The 20,144-nt window shown below is 46.6% G+C and overlaps 1 protein-coding gene across 1 annotated transcript in view; it reads left to right on the plus strand.

Annotated features, from left to right (window-relative positions):
- Positions 1-20,144, plus strand: part of CSMD2 (CUB and Sushi multiple domains 2) — a 690,555-nt gene that overhangs the window by 435,547 nt on the left and 234,864 nt on the right. The window contains exon 13 of the mRNA XM_056846155.1: positions 8,196-8,378. Coding sequence (XP_056702133.1) covers positions 8,196-8,378 — 183 coding nt within the window. The remainder of the gene's footprint in view (positions 1-8,195; positions 8,379-20,144) is intronic.

The raw sequence follows: 20,144 nt of genomic DNA on the forward strand, positions 1-20,144 counted from the left end.
GCATAAGGGAGAAGTTGGTTCTTCAGAGAGGCAAGGTTTGGTCCATGTAGGCCCCAGAGGTCAAAATCCTTTGAATGCTGGAATTCAGTCTGGAAACAGAAGTTGCCAATGTAGGCCTTTTAGAACTGGTCCTAGGATGCCTGTTAACTCAGGCATGCAGTGGGTGGGGAGGGGTAGATCATTTGCAATCCCAGCCATAGATGGGTTTCAGATCTAAGCATGCTATGCGCATCCAGCATCTGAATCCGAGCCAATTCAAATGTATCTAGGGCTGCCAACCACCGGATACTAGCTGGAGATCTCTTGCTGTTACAACTGATCTCCAGCCATTAGAGATCAGTTCCCCTGGAGAAAATGGCCGGTTTGGCCATTGGACTCTATGGCATTGAAGTCCCTCCCCTCCCCAAACCCCGCCCTCCTTAGGCTCTGCCCCAAAACCTCCCACCGGTGGCGAAGTGGGACCTGGCAACCCTAGATGTATCCTGTTTGCACACTTCCCCTGTCTCCTTCTACGATTTGGTGGCTTTCTTGCAGCAGGCATAGCAAACAGGATGGTGTCCTTAATCAGGTGTCAGGATGCACGTACCTGCAGGGTCTTCTGCTGTAGCGGATGCTCTCCATGTGTACCTTTCAAAAGAAATAGGTCAGAACAAATTGTTTTCTCCGAGTGCTATATGTTTCCTTTTTCTTCTCTTCGCCTCTCCGCTGAAGCAGCTTTATGAGTTCGCTGACCTTTGTAATGGATGTTTGCCGAATATTCAAGGGATGTTTATTTTTAATGTACTCCTCTCCCTATACTTCCCCCCTCCCCTCGCTTTCCATCGCTCCTCCTGACTGGCTGCAGTTGACCCCTCTTAACGACTTCGAAGCTTAATGGAGTGAAATCTGAAAAGGGGGCAAGATTTCAAGTTGCCAATTGACATCTGCCCCAGCCATCTGGACGTTGTGTTTGCTAAACTTTTCCCATTCCCCAAGCAGTACAGGCATGCCTAGTTTTATTGTGCTTCGTTTTATGGCACTTCGCAGATATTGCGTTTTTGAACAACTCTGTTGGCACCATTTTCCCGACAGCATGTGCACACTTTCGTGTCTCTGTGTCACATTTTGGTAATCCTCGCAATATTTCAAACATTTTTGTTACTATTACCGTCCATTTTTTTAGACATAATGCTAGTGCACACTTAATAGACTACAGTATAGTATAAACATAACTTTTATATGCACTAAAAGGTAAAGGTAGCCACCTGTGCAAGCAGACTAGGCAGACTATGTTTACGGGGTGGTGGGACCTGGAGATCTTCTGGAATTACAAGTGATCTCCAGATCACAGAGATCAGTTCCCCTGGAGAAAATGGCTGCTTTGGAAGGTGGATTCTATGGCATCATACATTGTTGAAGTCTTCCCTTCCCCAAACCCCACCCACCCCCAGGCTCTACCCCCAGTTATCTAGGAATTTCCTAACCTGGATTTGGCAACCCTATCCATTAATTATTTGGACTTGGAGAACCAGGGCACTTTCCATGACAAGCAAACCTAGGGTTTCCAGCCCCAGATTGGGAAATCCCTGGAGATTTTTGGGGCAGAGCTTGAGGAGGGCGGGTTTTGGGAGGGGAGAGACTTCAATGCCATGGAGTCCAATTGCCAAAGGGGTTATTTTCTCCAGATTAACTGATCTCTCGCCTGGATAACAGTTCTGCTCACGACCTGAGTTCGATCCCAACGGAAGTTGGGTTCAGGTAGCTGGCTCAAGGTTGACTCAGCCTTCTATCCTTCCGAAGTCGGTAAAATGAGTACCCAGCTTAGTGGGGGTAAAGGGAAGATGACTGGGGAAGGCACTGGCAAACCACCCTGTAAACAAAGTCTGCCTAGTAAACGCTGAGATGTGATGTCACCCCATGGGTCAGGAATGACCCGGTGCTTGCACAGGGGACCTTTACTTTTTTATCGGCTGGAGATCAATTGTAATAGCAGGAGATCTCTAGGTAGTACCTGGAGGTTGGCAACCCTACCAGATGTACAGCTGATTTGGAGTGGCATATGGGGACAAAGAGAATAGCCCAGAAGTCCCTTTACTGCTATAGTTGAGTCTTGAACTGCTCACTTTCTCCCTTCTTGAATGCAACAAGCCATAAAAACAAGCCATGAAAAAGGCCATGCCGGATCAGACCCAGGGCCATCAAGTCCAGCTGTCTGTTTCCACAGTGGCCAACCAAGTGCCTCTAGGAAGCCCAAAAACAAGACAACTGCAGCAGCATTGTCCTGCCTGTGTTCCACAGCACCTAATGTAATAGGCATGCTCCTCTGATCCTGGAGAGAATAGGTATGCGTCATGACTAGTCCTTCCTGTCTCTAGCCTTACTGGGCCCTCCTAGAAGTTGGGATCAGAACCCTCTTTTTTTTTCGATCAGTGGCCCCCATTCAATGCCTGGCCCTGCCAACCTCTGGTACTGACCTTCTGCAGTTCACAAGCATCCATTCCCTGCTCCCAGCCTGCCTTCACTGTCTTTGACTGCCGTTTCTCACCATATGCTTATGAGTCTTTCAGTCTCTTCCCGCTATGGATTAGTACCAGGCAGCTGATACTCAAGTGCCAGCCCTACAGCGGCACAGGCCTGCCCAATGGCACTTGCGACGGTTAGACTGCCAGGTTAAACAGCTTAGATACTGCAGTGTTCAGACTTAACTAGGCCTTCGTTTTAAGCCCTCCAGGGAGGTAGCAGCAGGAGGGAAGGGTACCATTTCTGCATGTAGTTTGCAAAATGGATGAGTGCACAGAGCTGAAAGTAAGATGCTGTTGTGTGAGTGTTTTCATTCTTTAAGGGTTTGAAATCCATTAGGCTGGCAGTAGAGGCACAATATCCTTCGCAGGCTCCCAGCAGTGGCGATGTCAGGGATGGACTTCTGGCTAAACGACCTGGGCACCTGGCTCAACAGTCACCCCCCGCTAGCCAGTAACAGTAGGTAAAAGGTAACGGTAAAGGTCCCCTGTGCAAGCCCCGGGTCATTCCTGACCCATGGGGTGATGTCACATCCCGACGTTTACTAGGCAGACTTTGTTTACTGGGTGGTTTGCCAGTGCCTTCCGCAGTCGTCTTCCCTTTATCCCCAGCAAGCTGGGTTATACTCATTGGACCGACCTCGGAAGGATGGAAGGCTGAGTCGACCTTGAGCCAGCTACCTGAAACCGACTTCTGCCGGGATCGAACTCAGGTTGTGAGCAGAGCTTGGACTGCAGTACTGCAGCTTCCCACTCTGCGCCACGGGGCTCTGCACAACTCAGCTCTTTGTTCTTCCTTTCACCCTCTGCATTGTGTGAACTGTAGCTCTCAGAATGCCAGCCATTAATGATGAAGGCAGCTCCCCATATAGGGTTGCCAGGTCCCTATTCATCCCCTGTGGGAGGTTTCTGGGGCGGAGCCTGAGGAAGTGGGGTTTGGGGAGGGGAGGGACTGCAATGCCATAGTCCAATGACCAAAGCAGCCAATTTCTCCAGGGGAACTGATCTCTATCAGCTGGAGATCAGTTGTAATAGCGGGAGATCTCCAGCTAGTACCTGGAGGTTGGCAACCTGATCCCCAGAGCATTCAGTCCACAGTCAAAAATAATTTAAGTGTGCCACTGAATCCGGTGCCAGTCTGTGGCAAACTGGGGTTTGGCTTATGTGTTGTATTTTACAGGGAGTGGTAGGCCTCCTTCTATGCTGAGAGGTCTCCTGCTGGCAGCCCACATTGCTCTGAGCAATAGCAAGATATTTTTTTAAAAAAAACCACACACAGCAACATCACCGACGGTGCTGCATCACTTTTGGAGGAAACCTGTCAGTGACCCAGGGTAGCTCTAGGAATTGTCAGAAACTCTGTAGTCTTACCAAAGAGTTCCTGGTGGTTTCTAGCAGTACCTTACGTCACTTCTAGGGAAAACCCAGAAGTGATGTAGCAACATCATCAGTGTTGCACACCCCTGCCACACCCTGCCCCTAACTTTCCCACTGGTTGCCAGGCTCAGACTGGCAGCTCTAGGGAGGGGGCTGACGTGAGTAGGATCCTGCAGGAATTTGGGTGATGGTTTTCCAACTGCATTAATCTCTACCTGCAATTCAAGTTCTTCTCTAGCCCAGAGTTTCAAGGATGCATACTTAAAGCTGAACATGCCATTAACATCTTCTTTTGTGTTTCTACCATGCCAAAAGCTCTCATACAAGACTTTGCTTAGGAGCATGCGCAGCTGCCTTTTACTAATCCAGACCCAGTCCAGGTTCCTCTAACTGGTGGCAGTTCTCTGGGGTCTCCGTTGGAAGTCTTTCCCAGCCTTTCTGCCTTAAGAACCTTTGACCAGAACTGCCAGGGCCCTGGACCCGGTTACACTGCAGCTGGAAAACAAATCTTGACACATCTGGGCTAATTTCTAGGCGGTTGCTGTTATCATCATGGTGTTGATGGGTTTTCCGACGGGGGGGGGGGGTGCAAGAAGGGCTAGTGATGAGAGCTGGGTTGTGGTTTTTGTTTTTGAGAATGAGAAAAAAAAGTTTCAAGAAATGCAACAGAGCTATTTTTAAGAAGCGCAGCTATTAATAGCCACAGCCAGATGGGAAATCCTATCTGCTGTAATGAAATTCATCTCTGAATTTGTAGACAACTGCATTTATTTCCTGTATGTTACATAAAGCTATTAAGAGTTGTTTTGACACACTCTCTTTCCGCGGTTTGAAAGGCGAATTTACTTCCCACGGTAGATGCCATAATGCATGAAGTATGGGCGGGAGGGAGAACCTTGTGAATTGTTTTTTGCCTAGAATCATGCTTTCCAGCTGGGTTTTTTTGGGGTTCTGCAATGAGAGACAAAGCATCCCCAGAACTTGTGCCCGATGGCTAATCTCTCCCTGTAGTTTGCAGCCACAAAGGGGATTGTTGGGTATGTTCTAGGTTGCACAGTCAATCCTGTAGGGGTCAACAATGAATCCCAACAGGCCCACGGAGCCCTCTGTGAATGTGGCCTATGCCTAGGGTTGCCAGGTCCTCCCTCTCCTCTGGCGGGAGGTTTTTGGGCCAGAGGTAGGGAAAGATCATGTGGGTGCATGGCTGCGCCAACGTAATCGCATCACTTCCGGTTTACAACCAGAAGTGCTGCATCACAAAGGGGCCTTTACCACTCAAACTGAGAGTTTGAGTGGTAAACGGCTGTTGTGATGTGGCGCTTCCGGTTTACAACTGGAAGTGACGTGGTGCAGTTGGCAGGCGCGTGTGCATGCGTTGCCCGCCGACCTTCAGCTGGTCGACGGGCAGCCAGGTGGATTGGCGGGGGTTTGCCCGCCACCACCTGGCACTTGGCAACCCTACCTATGCCCTGTTAATCCCATAATCCTCTGCAGTACATCACTGTTTCCTCAGCACATGCATTAATGATACCTTGAAGATACAAAGGGTGAAAACCTATTCGATCTTTGTTCCTGCTAGTAATTTCATTGTGTTTAATAGTATCTTTCTGCCATAAGTGTTTTTGTTTAATGGTGTGGGGGGGTCACCAGAAAACATCAATCTTTTTTCTTCAGGCCTTCACGTGGTAAAAACCTTCAGAGGCCAGAGAGAGAAAGAGGCAAATGTTTCCTGTCTCTCCCCTTTTTGCGGTACCTTATTGGGCGGCGAAAAGCCAATCTTTGTCAGAGCTTTATTTTGTCGGAGACAGTTTAGCAGAGAATCCCGGCGCTGTCCGACCTGCATCAACATATTGGATGGATTAATGCAAATCTTGGTTTATGTAATCTTCTCTGTAAAGTGTCACAAAAGAAGTTTCCAGTTTGGCGTCAGAAACTGAACTGCCAAGAACTTTAAGAGAGGGAGAGGATGACGATGAAAAGAAAGCCGGATATAATGGTAGATGAGAAGAAAGCAACATAGATTAATAGCACCAGAGCGCTGAAGAAGGCGTTGAAGGGGGAGCATCCTGGTGCTATTAGCAACGGGAAGAGCAGAATCCTTTAGAAATGAAATGGCGTGTAAGCAGATAATGGGTGGGGGGGAATTGCTCACATATGGTATTCGTGGATTCCAAATGTTGTTATGTTAATCTCTCTCTGGCTGTATATATGGGCAGAAAAATGAAAAAGATGCTGTCATCTCGGTTTGAAAAATGCCCTGTACAGCTCTCGGTTTCAGTTCTGCGGTGACCAATGTCTGTCCCCACCCCCACCCCTCCTTCCCCAGTTTCCCATCCCAGTCCTGCAACACAACAGACTCCTTGATTAATCTTTTCCCCGCTGCTGCTCCTGTTAGACGTTTTCTTTAGCATCGACAGTGTGTGAGGTGCTGGCCAGGAAAGCTGGTGTTTGAGACGGCCCCTTTTGCATTCGATAGACAGGGCAAAGAAGAGCAACTGGGCTGGGCTGGCAGCGAGCCGTGGTGTAAAGGAAAGTTGGGTGGTATTGGCCCAGTGTAGGTAGGTGGAGGTTGAGATAGTTTACGAACTATGTTGGGAGAGGATTTCTTGAGCATTTTTCAGGGGCACGGGAGGAAGAGGGAGCAGCTTGATCAACAGAGAGAGAGACATCCTTTCAGGCCAATTCACATAGCCATTTGTTTAAGTGGAAAAATCGAGGCAAGATTGCCTCTCTCCTGTCTTCATAATTCCTGTTACGTACGGCCCGGGGAAACTCAACTCAGTTTCACATTCTGTCTGCTCTCCCTGCCCTACTGATTTTCATGATCCAGAAGTCTCTGAGCCTCCAAATGTTTTGTTAGCGAAGTAGCTTTTTTTAGACAGGTTGATGCAGATGGCTGTGTCCATAAAATGAAATGTACATCCCATTCCCCTAGTGTAATATTGCCCAGGAAGTGTTAACACATCTCAGACTGAATATCTGGATTCCTTTAAGGTGAACATGAAAGTCTCTCTCTCCCCCCAACCTTTGCATGCATAAAGAATGGGGTGGTTAAGAAGCTGCGTAGAATCATATGAGCTGGGAACATTTGATGAAAATGTGGTTTTTTAAACATTTAACCAGGGAAAGTACCCCTTTTAGTATTTGCAGCAGGAAGTAGTTGTACACATCTTAGAAAGTAAGGGGGGAGGGAGAGTAGTGCAGTTGGATGAGAATGCCACAGTCAGACTTATCCCCCCCCCCCCCATTTGTGCTGCATCATAAAAACAAGGTAGCTGGTTACAGGACTGTTGATGCCCCTAGGCTTCTTACATTTAGGGTCACCAACCTCCAGGAACTAGCGTGAGATCTCCCACTAGTACAACTAATCTCCAGCCAATAGAGATCAGTTCCCCTGGAGAAAATGGCCACTTTGGCATTTGGACTCTATGGCATTGAAGTCCCTCCCCAATCCCCGCTCTCCTCAGTCTCTGCCCCAAAAACCTCCAGATATTTCCCAACCCGGAGCTGGCAACCCTGCTTACATTCTAAACAGCAGTTAGATCAGCCCTGTTCCAGAACCAGTTTCCTACCTTTGGTATTAGTGTAGGGTTGCCAGGTCCTTCTTCACCATCGGCAGGAGGTTTTGGGGGCGGAGCCTGAGGAGGGTGTGGTTTGAGGAGGGGAGGGATTTCAATGCCATAGAGTCCAATTGCCAAGGCAGCCATTTTCTCCAGGTGAACTGATCTCTATCGGCTGGAGATTAGTTGTAATAGGAGATCTCCATCTATTACCTGGAGGTTGGCAACCGTATATTAGTGTGAGCTAAAATCTGGAAGTCTATAGGGTTTTGTTTGTTTGTTTTTTAACCAGGGAGGGCAACGTGGTAGCCAACCTGCTGCGTACACATACTTCCTTTTAAATTGAACGTTCTTGATGCCCGCACAAGATTGGCTACATGAGGCACAGAGCCACTTCCTCCCTGGCACACATTCCCCCCACCCATTCCTGGAAAGGGAGCCTCCCGCGGCAAGCGGTTGAACTGGGGTTTCACCATCCTTCACAAAGACAGATGATGGGGGCTGAGAGAGTCATGTCGAGATTCTTCCTTGCGGATGCTCTGTGAGGTTGACAGGAATTATCATGGAAATAATAAAAAAGAACACACACTTTTTATCATTTTTTAAGGCATTTGAGAAAGTTCCTAGCATTATGAATGTAAAAACACTCAGGAAGGAAGTGTATTATTCCTTCCTGACCATACTATAAGAATGGCAGGCCAGTTTTCTTTTGTCCCTTCCTCCACATCTGTTCTTGTCTCTTTCTTTTTGTTTCTTTCAGAAATTGACCAGGGCGGTTGCGGAGATCCGGGAGTCCCTGCCTACGGCAAGAGAGAAGGGTCGACGTTTCGCCACGGGGACACATTGACATTCGAATGCCAGCCTGCATTTGAACTGAAAGGACAGAAAACAATCACTTGTCAAAAGAGTAGCCAGTGGTCCTCTCAGAAACCAGTCTGTGTTTGTAAGTCAGAGAGAAGGGACCGCCGCGAGGTATTTCTGGGGACTGATAAAGACCATGATCCAGATTGTATACCTGGGCAATAGGTCACTGTGTAGGGTCTTTGAGAATGATGTGGGGAAAACTCGCAGTTCTTCTGTGTTTTATTTTTGACAGGCAGGATTGAACATGCTTGTTGCATGTCTGCCCAAATTTGTTTAGTTCTCAGCAGCCCCTGCACAATTATTTGTCGGAGCTCATATTGTTGTTGGATGGCCCAGTCTATCCTGACCTTATCAGATCTTGGAAGCTAAGCAGGATCAGCCCTGGTTGGTACTTAGATGGGAGACCACCAAGGAAGCCACATTGCCTTGGGAAACCCTATGAGGTCTCCATAAATTGGCTGTGACTTGACAGCAGTTTCCACCATAAGAATATAAGAAAAAGCCATGCTGGATCAGACCAAGGCCCATCAGGTCTAGCAGTCTGTTCACACAGTGGCCAACCAGGTGCCTCTAGGAAGCCCCCAAACACCACCATATAGTCGTTGGTTTGCAACCCAATGCGGAATCATGCAGAGGTATTCATTGTGATGCCTATCTATGCAGACTGTAGCCACCATGGTCGTGCAAGTTACAGCCGCCATGTTTATTGTCGCCATGTACAGAAGCCATTTTATACACCTAGATGACCCCCAGAGGGTTGTGAGTGTAATAATTCCCCACCACCATAGGAAATTACTTGGCGACTGCCAAATGATTGAACTATCTACTGAGTCTAGCTACATGTTACACTCATTGGATTGGATCCAGCAGTATGCCAAACCATTATGGAATTACTTCCCTGAAATTATTGAGCCTGTAAACTACTATTTTTTTAGCTCTACTATTCTTTTTACTCTTTAGAATGTTCCTGTCTAGGTACATCAGTGGGGGGAGTCCAGGGAATCCTGGGATATTTTCTGGCAATTCAAAAATTGGCTCTGAAGCAAGGCTGCGCAAACCTCTGATTAGGAGCTGCAGCAAAATGTTCTGAATTCATTCATGGAGGAAGCAGCCATTTTGATTCTGTCCAACGGAAAATGACATGCCATACAGCTACATTAGAACACCATATTGTCGTTCCTACAGGTTATCTGTAGGTAGGGTTGCCAGCTCCAGGTTGGGAAATACCTGGAGATTTGGGGGGCGGAGTCTGAGGGCAGGGTTTGGAGAGGGGAGGGACATCCATGCCATGGAGTCCAATTGCCAAAGCAGCCATTTTCTCCAGGGGAATTGATTTCTGTCGCCTGGAGATCAGTTGTAATAGCGGGAGATCTCCAGCCACCATCCAGAGGTTGGCAACCCTATCTGTAGGTCTGTTGGTAGAACTCAGTAATGGTATGTAATAATGTGTCAGAATAGATGGAGATGTTGGGAGAAGGCGGGTAACGAAAATGTTAATTGTTTGGCATGCACATAAGGGCATGCCTGTGCATGGGGAACAGGATGTATGCGCCATGCATGTCATACTTGTGTTTAGCCTTTCAGATGTCTGCATGGCTTTGGAATGGGTCATGGGGCTTTGCCCCAGCAGTACTGCAGAGGAGCTGTTAATCAGGCCTTTAGGGGCTGAGGCGGAAATGTACCCTTCCTAGCCTGGGCCTTTATTGGAAATTGCTGATTAGGATTAGGAACCTGAAGGATATCTCCCTCTCAAGCCTGCAACTAAGGCCAAGAGAGAGGTCCCATCACTTGATAGCCCAGAGGGCTGTCCAGGACCCTGAAGCTCTTGAAATCTTCTCTGGGTGGCCTCCAGTCTTCTCCAGGGGCCCAGGACTCACCCCCCAGGTTTGGCAAGACAGTTGTAAATGTCTCCATGTGTATGGGGCGCAAATGCCAACATCCACGGGTCGTTCATGCTTCCAGTTCCTTTAGCTCCTTTGTGTCTTCTCCCCCTCCCCTTTACAATACCGATGTGCCTTTATTCAAACACTGCAGAAGGGCTGCCTGGATTAGGGCTGAGCAGATCCTTCCAATTGTCAGCATACAATCATAACAAACCATAAAATCAACAATGGGGGAAAAAATAACAGAAACCCTTTCAAAACCAACCCTTATGGGGATGGTCGGGTTTGAAGGACTTAAAAGCGGAAGAGAAGAGCACCGTCATGCTATTCCACTTTAGACAGCATATGGGAATCATATATATCCTCCTCTGTGTTAAAACTCCCTGCAGTTAAAAGACTAGCATTGTAGGCTAAAGCTCTTTGCTGTATTCGTTTTGTGTCTGCAGGGAGTTTTGTTGTTTGCTTTCCTTTTTTTTTTTTTTTTTGCAAGGTGACACATTCAAGATCTGAATCCACCTTCCGTCTGAAATGGTGCAGCCCATTCAACCACCTCTGCATTCTGCTGCCTCAATGTGAGGCATGGGTAGACAAGCCACAGAGGACAGCTATCTCTTGAAAGCAGAGGAGTTGCATTTATCACATGACAACCATGACTATGCGTTAATTGGAGACAATTGTGTGTCTGTCTCCAGCAGTGTCGCTGAAAATCCCTTTATATTTTTCAGAGTCTTTGTGTTGCTGCTGTCAGGTTTTGCATTTGTTTGAGCTTGTGAATATAGTTTGAAGTGGCATTTAATGTGAGGAACAGCTGTTCTCCGTTTGAAATGTAGTCTTTAGATTTAAACAGTTGGATGATTGGGGTGTATTTCCCTGTTTGGTGGACTACGGCCTTCAAGTTTCATTTTATTGCTGTTTGCCATATGATTCACGTTGCTTGGGGGCTATTCTTGTGAGAGTAGAATCTGTAGGCTAAATAGCATGTAGCAAAAACACATGAAATGGCCACTGGCCTGGTAACTCTTAGTATCTTCCTCATCATGCGTACATGAACACAATGTGTGCAGGTATTACACTGTGCGCCCAGCAGTCAATAGGGTGGATACAACCATCCTCCAATGGATGACCACTTAATTTGGAGGAAGTCTCCTTAAATTTGAGGAAGGTTCAAATTGAGCTGAAAGGAAAGGTGGGATATAAATATTCAAATTAATTACTAACTTTCTCAGTTGATTGGTGGGATGGGGTAGGATCCATCCCAATGACAGCACATGATGTAAGGGAGAGAAGGGATACTGTACCATGCCATGTCCCTCTTATGGGTCTAGGTTAGGGTTGCCAGGTCCCTCTTCACCACCAGCAGGAGGTTTTGGGGGCGGAGCCTGAAAAGGGTGGGGTTTGGGGAGGGACTTCAATGCCATAAAGTCCAGTGGCCAAAGCAGCCATTTTCTCCAGGGGAACTGATCTCTATCGGCTGGAGATCAGTTGTAATAACAGGAGATCTCCAACTAGTACCTGGAGGTTGGCAACCCTGGTCTATCTAGGCATGTCATCCATTGTACTGGAAAGTGGGCCGAGGGAAGTGAGGATAGGGCAGATAATACTTCACAATGAGTAAAGTATGTTGATGGAAACTCATTGTGCCGTTGGAAAGGTTGGTGGTGGGCAAGATTATTTGAAATATTTAGATCATACCATATCTCCTTGGACTCAAGGTGGCTAAATTTAAAAAAACACACAAAAACAATATAACAGTCCATCAACTAGATAAAAACACAGGAGAGACAATTTAAACATTTAAAAAGTGGGTGTAACTTTGTAATGAAAAAGGCCACTGGACACACAGTGGCTGTTTGAAAATCTTGAATGTGATGGTCAAGAACAGTGTGCAACTCTCAGAGGAGGGGGCCATCCCTTACTAATTCCACTCTTTCAGACCTTTTCACAAAATTCCAGCTGTAGGCATTAAATGCACCAAGTCTCTTCTTGGTTTCATTATTAGAGGATATGGAATTCAATTGGCTGGGTTGCGGGCCAGAAATCTGATCCACAGTTATGGCCAAGTTGCTTGGCTTAGCATATTGAGTCAGGGCTATGTTGTCCCCACATCCACTCATCCTAAACAACTGCCGTGCATGACCAAAGAGATCCCTTCCAGTGTCAGAAACAACCGAGGAGCAACTGGGATTTTGTTCAATGCTACAAAGGGTCCTTTGAATCACATTCTCTTGTGAGCAGACAAGCCTTGGGGAACCCAGATTTTCTCTTGGAGGACTTGATCCTGGGGAAATAGCTTTAATGGGTCCTTCTCTACCTTAATATGAGGGAGTGTTATGTCCTCACTTCCCTGTCTTCTAAAAACATGATGTCACCATTCTTTGCAATCTGGCTCCGGCAATCTTTCTCTCCCATATGCGTTCCTGACTACCCTCTCCTAGATGGAGGTTGGAAAGTGTTTGTGAGCATTCATTGATCTGGTGCACTACAGGAAACTATTTGACTGGCTAAACTGTTTTTGTAAGCCAGTGGGTTTTATCGCGATGGAAGGAAATAAAGAAGACATAGGAAGGCCGTAATATTATCTAGCTGATAATCCACAGCTGATAATATGGTCTTCTCCTGTGGCTCCCAAAAATGAGATATTTGTATCCTTGAGAAATAGCATTTATTGAGGTCCCACACAAATTTCTCCATTTGAAACTCAAGACTGCCATTGTGATAACCAGCAAAAGGTTTTCATTCTCCCCCCCACCCTGCACTTGTGATAACCAGCAAAGGGTTGGATACTGTGGATCTGTTCTGATGTTGGAGCCACTTTCGTCTAGTGCAAGAGGCTCAAAGGAAGGCACCTTGCGCTGGAGAAAAGCACCACCACTAGTGGAACAGACCCCAGGGATCCAACCCCATGGTTTTCACAATGGTTTATGCAGAGAGCTGACTATTAAACTGGGGCTCCTTCTGAACATGTCAGTTCTAAGGGATACATGTATCAGGATAGTTGTTCTTGTAAGCCAGCATCATACAATGTTTTTGTTGAATTAGAGCCATAAAGTAGCTTTGCTTCTGGTGGGAGAAGGAATCAGCAAAGGAAAGAACCAGCACCATCTTTATAGCCCTTCCTCCCCAGGGAGGCACTCTTCTCACAGTTAAACAGCGAGGCAAGCCTGTTTTATTCCACAGTGCTTTAGTGGGCTGGATGGGCAAATGCTTTTAATCTGTTTATTTTCCATCTGTTGTATCTTTTATTTTGTGGTTTATGTTTGTTGATTTAATGATATTGTTGTCTTTGGCGTTAATGGCCCTGTTTATTTTATTTTTATATAAGCCACCATGAGGATCCGTTAGAAATTTGATAAATAAGCATGGGGGAACACATGGTGAACTTGGATGAAGTTCAAGCGGAAGCTAGTCGGATGGCAAAAGTCTGCAATGGAACCTTAAAAACAAGTTGTAGAGCTTCCTCCTGTTATTGTGGTGATGCAGAGAAACGATCCACTGGTTGCTTTCTTGGCCCCGACGTTCATTGCACAAAGTACAAGGCTGGTATTTTGATAGTTGATGATCAGGTCTCCTGGTTGAGTATCGCCTACGTTGGCTTCGTCGATGGCTTTGCAATGGATAGCCAACATTTGAGCATATGTTGCATTGGGATGTATAAAATTAAAGGTATCTCCTTTCCCTGGTTTAGTTCTCTGTTAGAGGAGCTAGCCAAAATGTAGCCATTTTGTTCCTACGTTCTTTCTTATCATTCATGAATCATTTCCAACATATGCATGGATCGTTCAGTGGCCAGCAATACTCTAGCTCCCTAAATGGAGTATTTTGTCATTCTGTGTGTTGGGGGGATCATATAGCAAAACCCGTATTTACTGTTTTCAACTGTAGAACTGAAAATATATAAGACTGTAGAAGAACAATGGCAATTTTGAAGTTCCGGCCACATCTTGTTCTTGCAATGATTTCCCCCAATGAGTGGTATTGTTTCAGATTGGATGAATTTGCTGAACTCCAGTTTTTGAATGATTTGGCATTTCATCACAAGGATGGAGGAAACAGAAGGGGATAAAGGGTTGGGAACTGCTTTCAACCAGTTGGAGATTTCACTGAATGCTGTCCAGTATCTACAATCACAAACTGAACTATGTGATCATAGCCATATCCTGTGTTTTGGCAGTACTGTCTGTAGGGGTACCTAGAGCCCAGGCCATACCATTTGTACCAGAAACAACCCCCATTTTCTGACATCCTGTCCTCCTTGCAAGTTGTAACCATCAGCCATCTTGTATCTGTATGTAGTCGTCAGTCTAGCATTTTGCTTGCAATTGAAATGGTGATAATCGCCTGCGCGACTCAGCAGGATAGTTTCTGTTTAAATCAGGGGTGGGGAACCTTTTTTCTGCCAAGGGCCATTTGGATATTTATAACATCATTCGCAGGCCATACAAAATTATCAACTTAAAAATTAGCCGTCTAGTCACACGCCGGAGTTGCTCCTGCTCCGCATGGTCGGCTGGACTCTACAGCCGGCTCCTGCTACCTCCGCCTGCAGGGGTGAAATGATGACACACTGGCTAAGAACCCGCCCACCCATGTATTTTGGCCCTGCCCCCATTGTTGCCACTTCTGCCCTCAGCCCTCTTGTAGCACAGAAGGAATATGTTTCTCCACGGCCCGGGTGGGAAAGGGTTAACACAGTTTCTTGGTGGTCCTAGCAGCTCCATAGCTAACGACTCTTCTGCAAGGGGGGGAAAGGTTCCTTTTCTCAGCAAAACAAACTCACATCCACCTTGAATAGAGGCTATTCCTGTTCGCGGGAGGGGGCGGATCGCCATTCTGAGATCCTTCTGAGCTAGAGATCTGCCAGGACCCCCAAAGGGCCAGACCAAATGATTTTGTGGGCCTTGAATGGCCCCCAGCCCTGACGTTCCCCACCCCTGGTTTAAATAATACCACGTGAAAGTATTTTAGTTAGTTTTGGAACTGTTATGCTCAGTTCTGCGTTAGAAATAACAATCCGGTTGATCGGCCGCAAAAGTTTTCTTCCCCTTTGGAAGTTCAGCGTATCTGCTAATCCTCCTTGGAGGCCCTCCTGTGCTCTTAAATGGCTTCTTCCCTGCACATTAATTTTGCAACCCTCAGCAGTAATTACTCTTTCTTGTTAATCTCATATTGCCTTATTATACCTGCTGAATGATCCCCGCTCCCCACTGCAAATGGGCTGCTTTATGAATGGTTAGCCATTTGTCCGCACCGCCCCACGTGTACATTCAGGATTATAAGATAAGAATTCAAACTGTGATCAATGGCTTTCTCCTAGCAGCATTTCCAGAGTCACCATATAATTTCCTGTTAACTCTGAGGAGTTTTACATTTAGCTCCAAATTAACCTGTCAATTGGTCATTACTTTCCTTTTTGACTTTTCCCCTGCCTACGGCGCGCAACGTCTAATGGAAGCCTAGAATGGCAATTTGGAGAAATTAGTTGTGATCGGAGGCAAAACATTTCCTTCGTTGTTTTGGTAAAGGGTTTGGCATATGTTGTAGCAGAAGAACCTGGATACTTGTACCTCAACTAGCAGTTGTTTTCTGCTGGATGGACATATGCTCGAGCTCGCTTCAACCTCCTCTTATGCAGTATGTGTGGAACCTGTTCTCTTGTTCCTGCAACTATTTCCACTTTCCTACGCTTTGGCATCACGTGTTTAGGGACCAAAGTGTGTGTGTGTGTGCGTGCACGCACTAGTGTGTGTAAGGGATGCCAGGCTGCTGGCTGGCATCCCCAGGAGTTTTAGGGCCAGCGTACTGGGTGGAAATTTCACGTGTGGCATCACATCCTTCCAAAAACCTGTATGTGACATAAGCTGAGCTCGCCAGGTAAGCTCTGGCTATCCCCCAAAAACTGGAGATTGCTTAGCTGGCAAGAGCATCACCTGATGCGCTGACATCACAAGTGGATTTTGGGGCAAATGTGACTTCGGGCATCGCACAGTGCCATTCTTTGCCCGTGGATCTTTATCCAGCTGGTCCTGGGAGCAGGGGCAGGAGGGCTGGCCCACCAGCAGACGAATGGTAAGCTCTGTGTGTGTGTGTAGAGCAAACAACGGGCATTTCATTAACAGTAACATTTAATTTGCCCATTGTGTCCCCCATTCAAAACCACAGACAGTATAGACAGTATTAGAAATGAATATTGGATCCTGTGCAACAGATTGCAGTTAAACCACTGTGTGTGTGTGTGTGTGTGGGTGTGTGTGTGTGTATGAGAGAGAGAGAGAGAGAGAGAGAGAGAACAAGAGGGGGAGGGGAGGGGATCAAGTACCTGTTCAGGTGGCTTATCCAAAACATGTGTTTTTTTATTCTCTGTGGAATGGGGGAAATGAGCTGTATTCATAACACCTAGCTTCTGAGGACGTCTCCTTTTAAAGACCTCTTGAGCACATATGTTCCAAAGCGATACGCTGGAACCGTTTTCCAAGGACCCCCAGGTCCCGCTGTCATGCGTGCTTATCTCTTCAGCTTGGGAAAAAGTGCTTGGGAACTACCTCCGCTGTGACATTTCCAGGTTCCTGGGTGAGCAGCAGATGCTCCTTTGCAATCAGCCCTTTTATTAAAAACCGTGGCCGTTTAGAAACACGTGAAGCAAATGCCTTTTATCATCGGCTCATTAGCGCAACTTCTTCACTCCTCCCCTATGATATTTTCTAAATTTCCTTCTCAGCAGGGACAGCTGAATATCTTAGAACTCGGGCCCAAACTGGACAAAAGGCTTGGCTGCATGCAGTCTCCCCCACCACCCCCCCGCCAACTTTTTGTTTGTTTGCTTTTTTTGCAAAATGAAGCAATGAAACCTGAAACTTCCATCAGTGAAGAGAGAGGAGCTTCGTACCTCTTTTCCTTGTAACCTCAGCCCATTCCTCTCTGGTGCTTCCGCCCCCCCCCCTCCTAAAAATTGCCTTGCATTTTGCAAAAGAAAAAAAAATTCTATACGAAAACTGTTTGTGCAACAATGTAATTTGCATCTCATTTCCCTACGAGAGAACCCAGAAGTAAAGAATTACAGGCAGGACCTGCACCTATCCTTCCTCCATTCTAAGGAGTTTTCCTCCAACTTAAGTGGCTCTTCTACTGAAGAAGAAGAAGAAGAAGAAGAAGAAGAAGAAGAAGAGTTGGTTATTATATGCTGACTTTCTCTACCACTTAAGGGAGGCTCAAATCGGCTTACGATCACCATCCCTTCCCCTACCCTCAACAGAAACCCTGTGAAGTAGGTGGGGCTGAGAGAGCTCTTAATGGAACTGTAACTTGCCCAAGGTCACCCAGCTGGCTTCTTGTGTAGAAGTGGGGAAACAAACCCAGTTCACCAGATTAACCTCCACCACTCATGTGGAAAAGTGGGGAATCAAACCCGGTTCTCCAGATCAGAGTCCATCGCTCCAAACCACCGCTCTTAACCACTACACCACGCTGGGTCTCAGCCAGAAAGGACCACTTAAGTTGGAGGAAGTCTCCCTAGGCTGGAGGAAGGCTCGCTGGAGGATGGTTGGATCCACCCCAGTGTGAAAAATTTTTTTGGGGGGGAGAGTCTAAAAAGGGCCTGGCTTCACTTGTTGTTCCTTCCAAATATCAAATCTGGTTGTTGAAAAGTAGATGCTGGCATATCTGCTGAGTGCTGGAAAGATTTTTTAAAAGGTATTGTGGATTCTACCTTGGACTTCAAGAGCAAACTTCAAGAGCAATGTGTAGATTAACCCCCTGCAGCTTATACCAAATCCTCTTAAACTGAGTTACATGTACTGCTTGCCTGAACAATAAGCCACCTGCCGCAGAGAAGGTGCGAGAAATTGCACAGGGCCCATTTCTAGGACGAAAGCAGATGAGTGTCCGTGTAGAGGGCAAGTGGGGAGATGCGTAAGTGTGCTCCCTGCATACTTGGAAACCAGAGATTGGATTCTTATGATGCGGTTCCACCGGCGTGGCAGCATCTGCTCTGACAGAACAGTTTGCCATTTGCAGAAAGAGGGAGAAGGTGATTTTTGCCAACTTCTTGGAGTAGATTCCCAATTGGGCCACGCTCTTTGTTTAGTTCCACTGACACAAAATAGCCTGATTTGGGGGAGGGGGCAAAGAATTTTGCACTGAGAAGGGAGAGGTGGGCAAGTTCCCTTCCTCCAGCGCACCTCTGTGCTTCTTAGGATCCATGCTTGGGAACATTTGTCATGCAGAACTGAAGGGAATGGAGAACAGACAAATTCTAGTATCGTCTTCTCACAGCCAAAGAAATCCATACGGAGAGGTGGCTTTTAGGATATACATATCATCTTCAAGCCAAGTTGCCAGCTCTTGGGTTGGGAAATAACGAGATTTTGGGGGTGGAGCCTGGGGAAGGTAGGATTTAGATGGGGGGAGGATTTAGAGGGGGGCTCCAATGGGATATAATGCAATAGTATCCACCTTCCAAAGTGGCCATTTGCTCCTGGTGAACTGATCTCGGTCACCTGGAAATAACAGGAGATCTCCAGCCACCACTTGGAAGTTTGCCAACCCTATCTTCAAGGCATCTATCTCATCACCTTTCATCTTGAAGTACCACTTTTCATCTTGAAGTACTGGGCCCTCATTTACTGGCCTGGACAGAGACGGCGCCACAAAATCATTACTAAAGCACACTGCACCAAAGCTACATTGTGGATTTTCTTTGAGATGGAGACAGTTCCCCTGACTTCTGAGCTCCTATCTATATGCTGATCCTCGCTGACCTTTGTGAAGCACCTCAGCTTTGCGCTGAGGGGCACTGAGGTCCTGCCTAAAGTCTTTGGTGGTCAGTCAGAGTCTCATGAATTGAGTTCTTCGTATCTTCAACCATTGGTTCTTTTTGTGTGTCTGGAGATGCATCTATTTTGTATGACCCGAGAGATGTTCTGTTGGTAGTGCAACCTTTGGCATTGAATGTCTGAATGTCCCTCATGTCATAGGGGGAAGGGCAGACTACAGGGGCTCTAGCTGCCATTGATGGAGCTGCTGTCACCATAGAGGGAGGCAGGGAAAGCAGGAAGACCTTACAGGGAGAAGAGTTGATGGTCCAGAGGAAAGAGGGGAAGGCCATAGGTAAGGATCTGTAAGAAGCCTGAGAGGGGGAAGAGCAGAAAGATGCACGTGGCAAGGAACCACAGAGACAAGCATGGCTGAAATTCACTGCCAGATCTGTGACTTCAGGAGTGTTTTGAATAAACAGGAGATCAGTGCTCTGTTTCTGTCTTCTGCTGGGGAAAGAAAAGCGATCAAGCTTCACCTTGTATTGTTGTCTCTATGATTGCTTTGGGGGCAAATATCTACACATGGAGGTGCTTTTATCACTCTCTTCTATAAAAGAGGGTTGTGCCATGCCTTCAACTTATGCCTAAAGACAAAAGTAGCACTTGACCTGTTACTTTGAAAGCCAGTGTGGTGTAGTGGTTAAGAGCAGTGGACTCTAATGTGGAGAACCGGGCTTGATTCCCCGCTCCTCCACCTACCTCACAAGGCGCCTGTTCTGGGGAGAGGAAGGGAATGCAATTGTAAGCCGCTTTGAGACTCCTTAAAGTAGAGAAAAGCAGGGTATAAAAACCAACTCTTCTTCTTCTTGGAGGCCTGGGCATTGGTGGAGAGGACAAGTATGCTTGCTGATAGGTGTGCATACCATTCCTAATCCTCTTTTTCATTGTTTGCATGGAATGTTGTTGGAACGTCGCATTTGAAAAATTGAAGTCTATCTTCCTTAATACTGCATTGATCCACAAATCTCTGGAATGGGTAGGCCAATATGGAATATTCTGAGATGGACATAACTCTAAAAGGTAGGGTGGCAGTTCAGTGTCTAATGATGCAGATGGGAAGGTACACTAAATGGGCATGTATCTATGTTACTTGCATCAATTGTAATTGATTTTAACTGATAAGGTTTGTAGTTTATCTGGCTATCGCCGTAA

Source organism: Euleptes europaea, chromosome 3 (genome assembly GCF_029931775.1).
Source record: "Euleptes europaea isolate rEulEur1 chromosome 3, rEulEur1.hap1, whole genome shotgun sequence".
In the NCBI taxonomy this organism is placed as follows: domain Eukaryota; kingdom Metazoa; phylum Chordata; class Lepidosauria; order Squamata; family Sphaerodactylidae; genus Euleptes; species Euleptes europaea.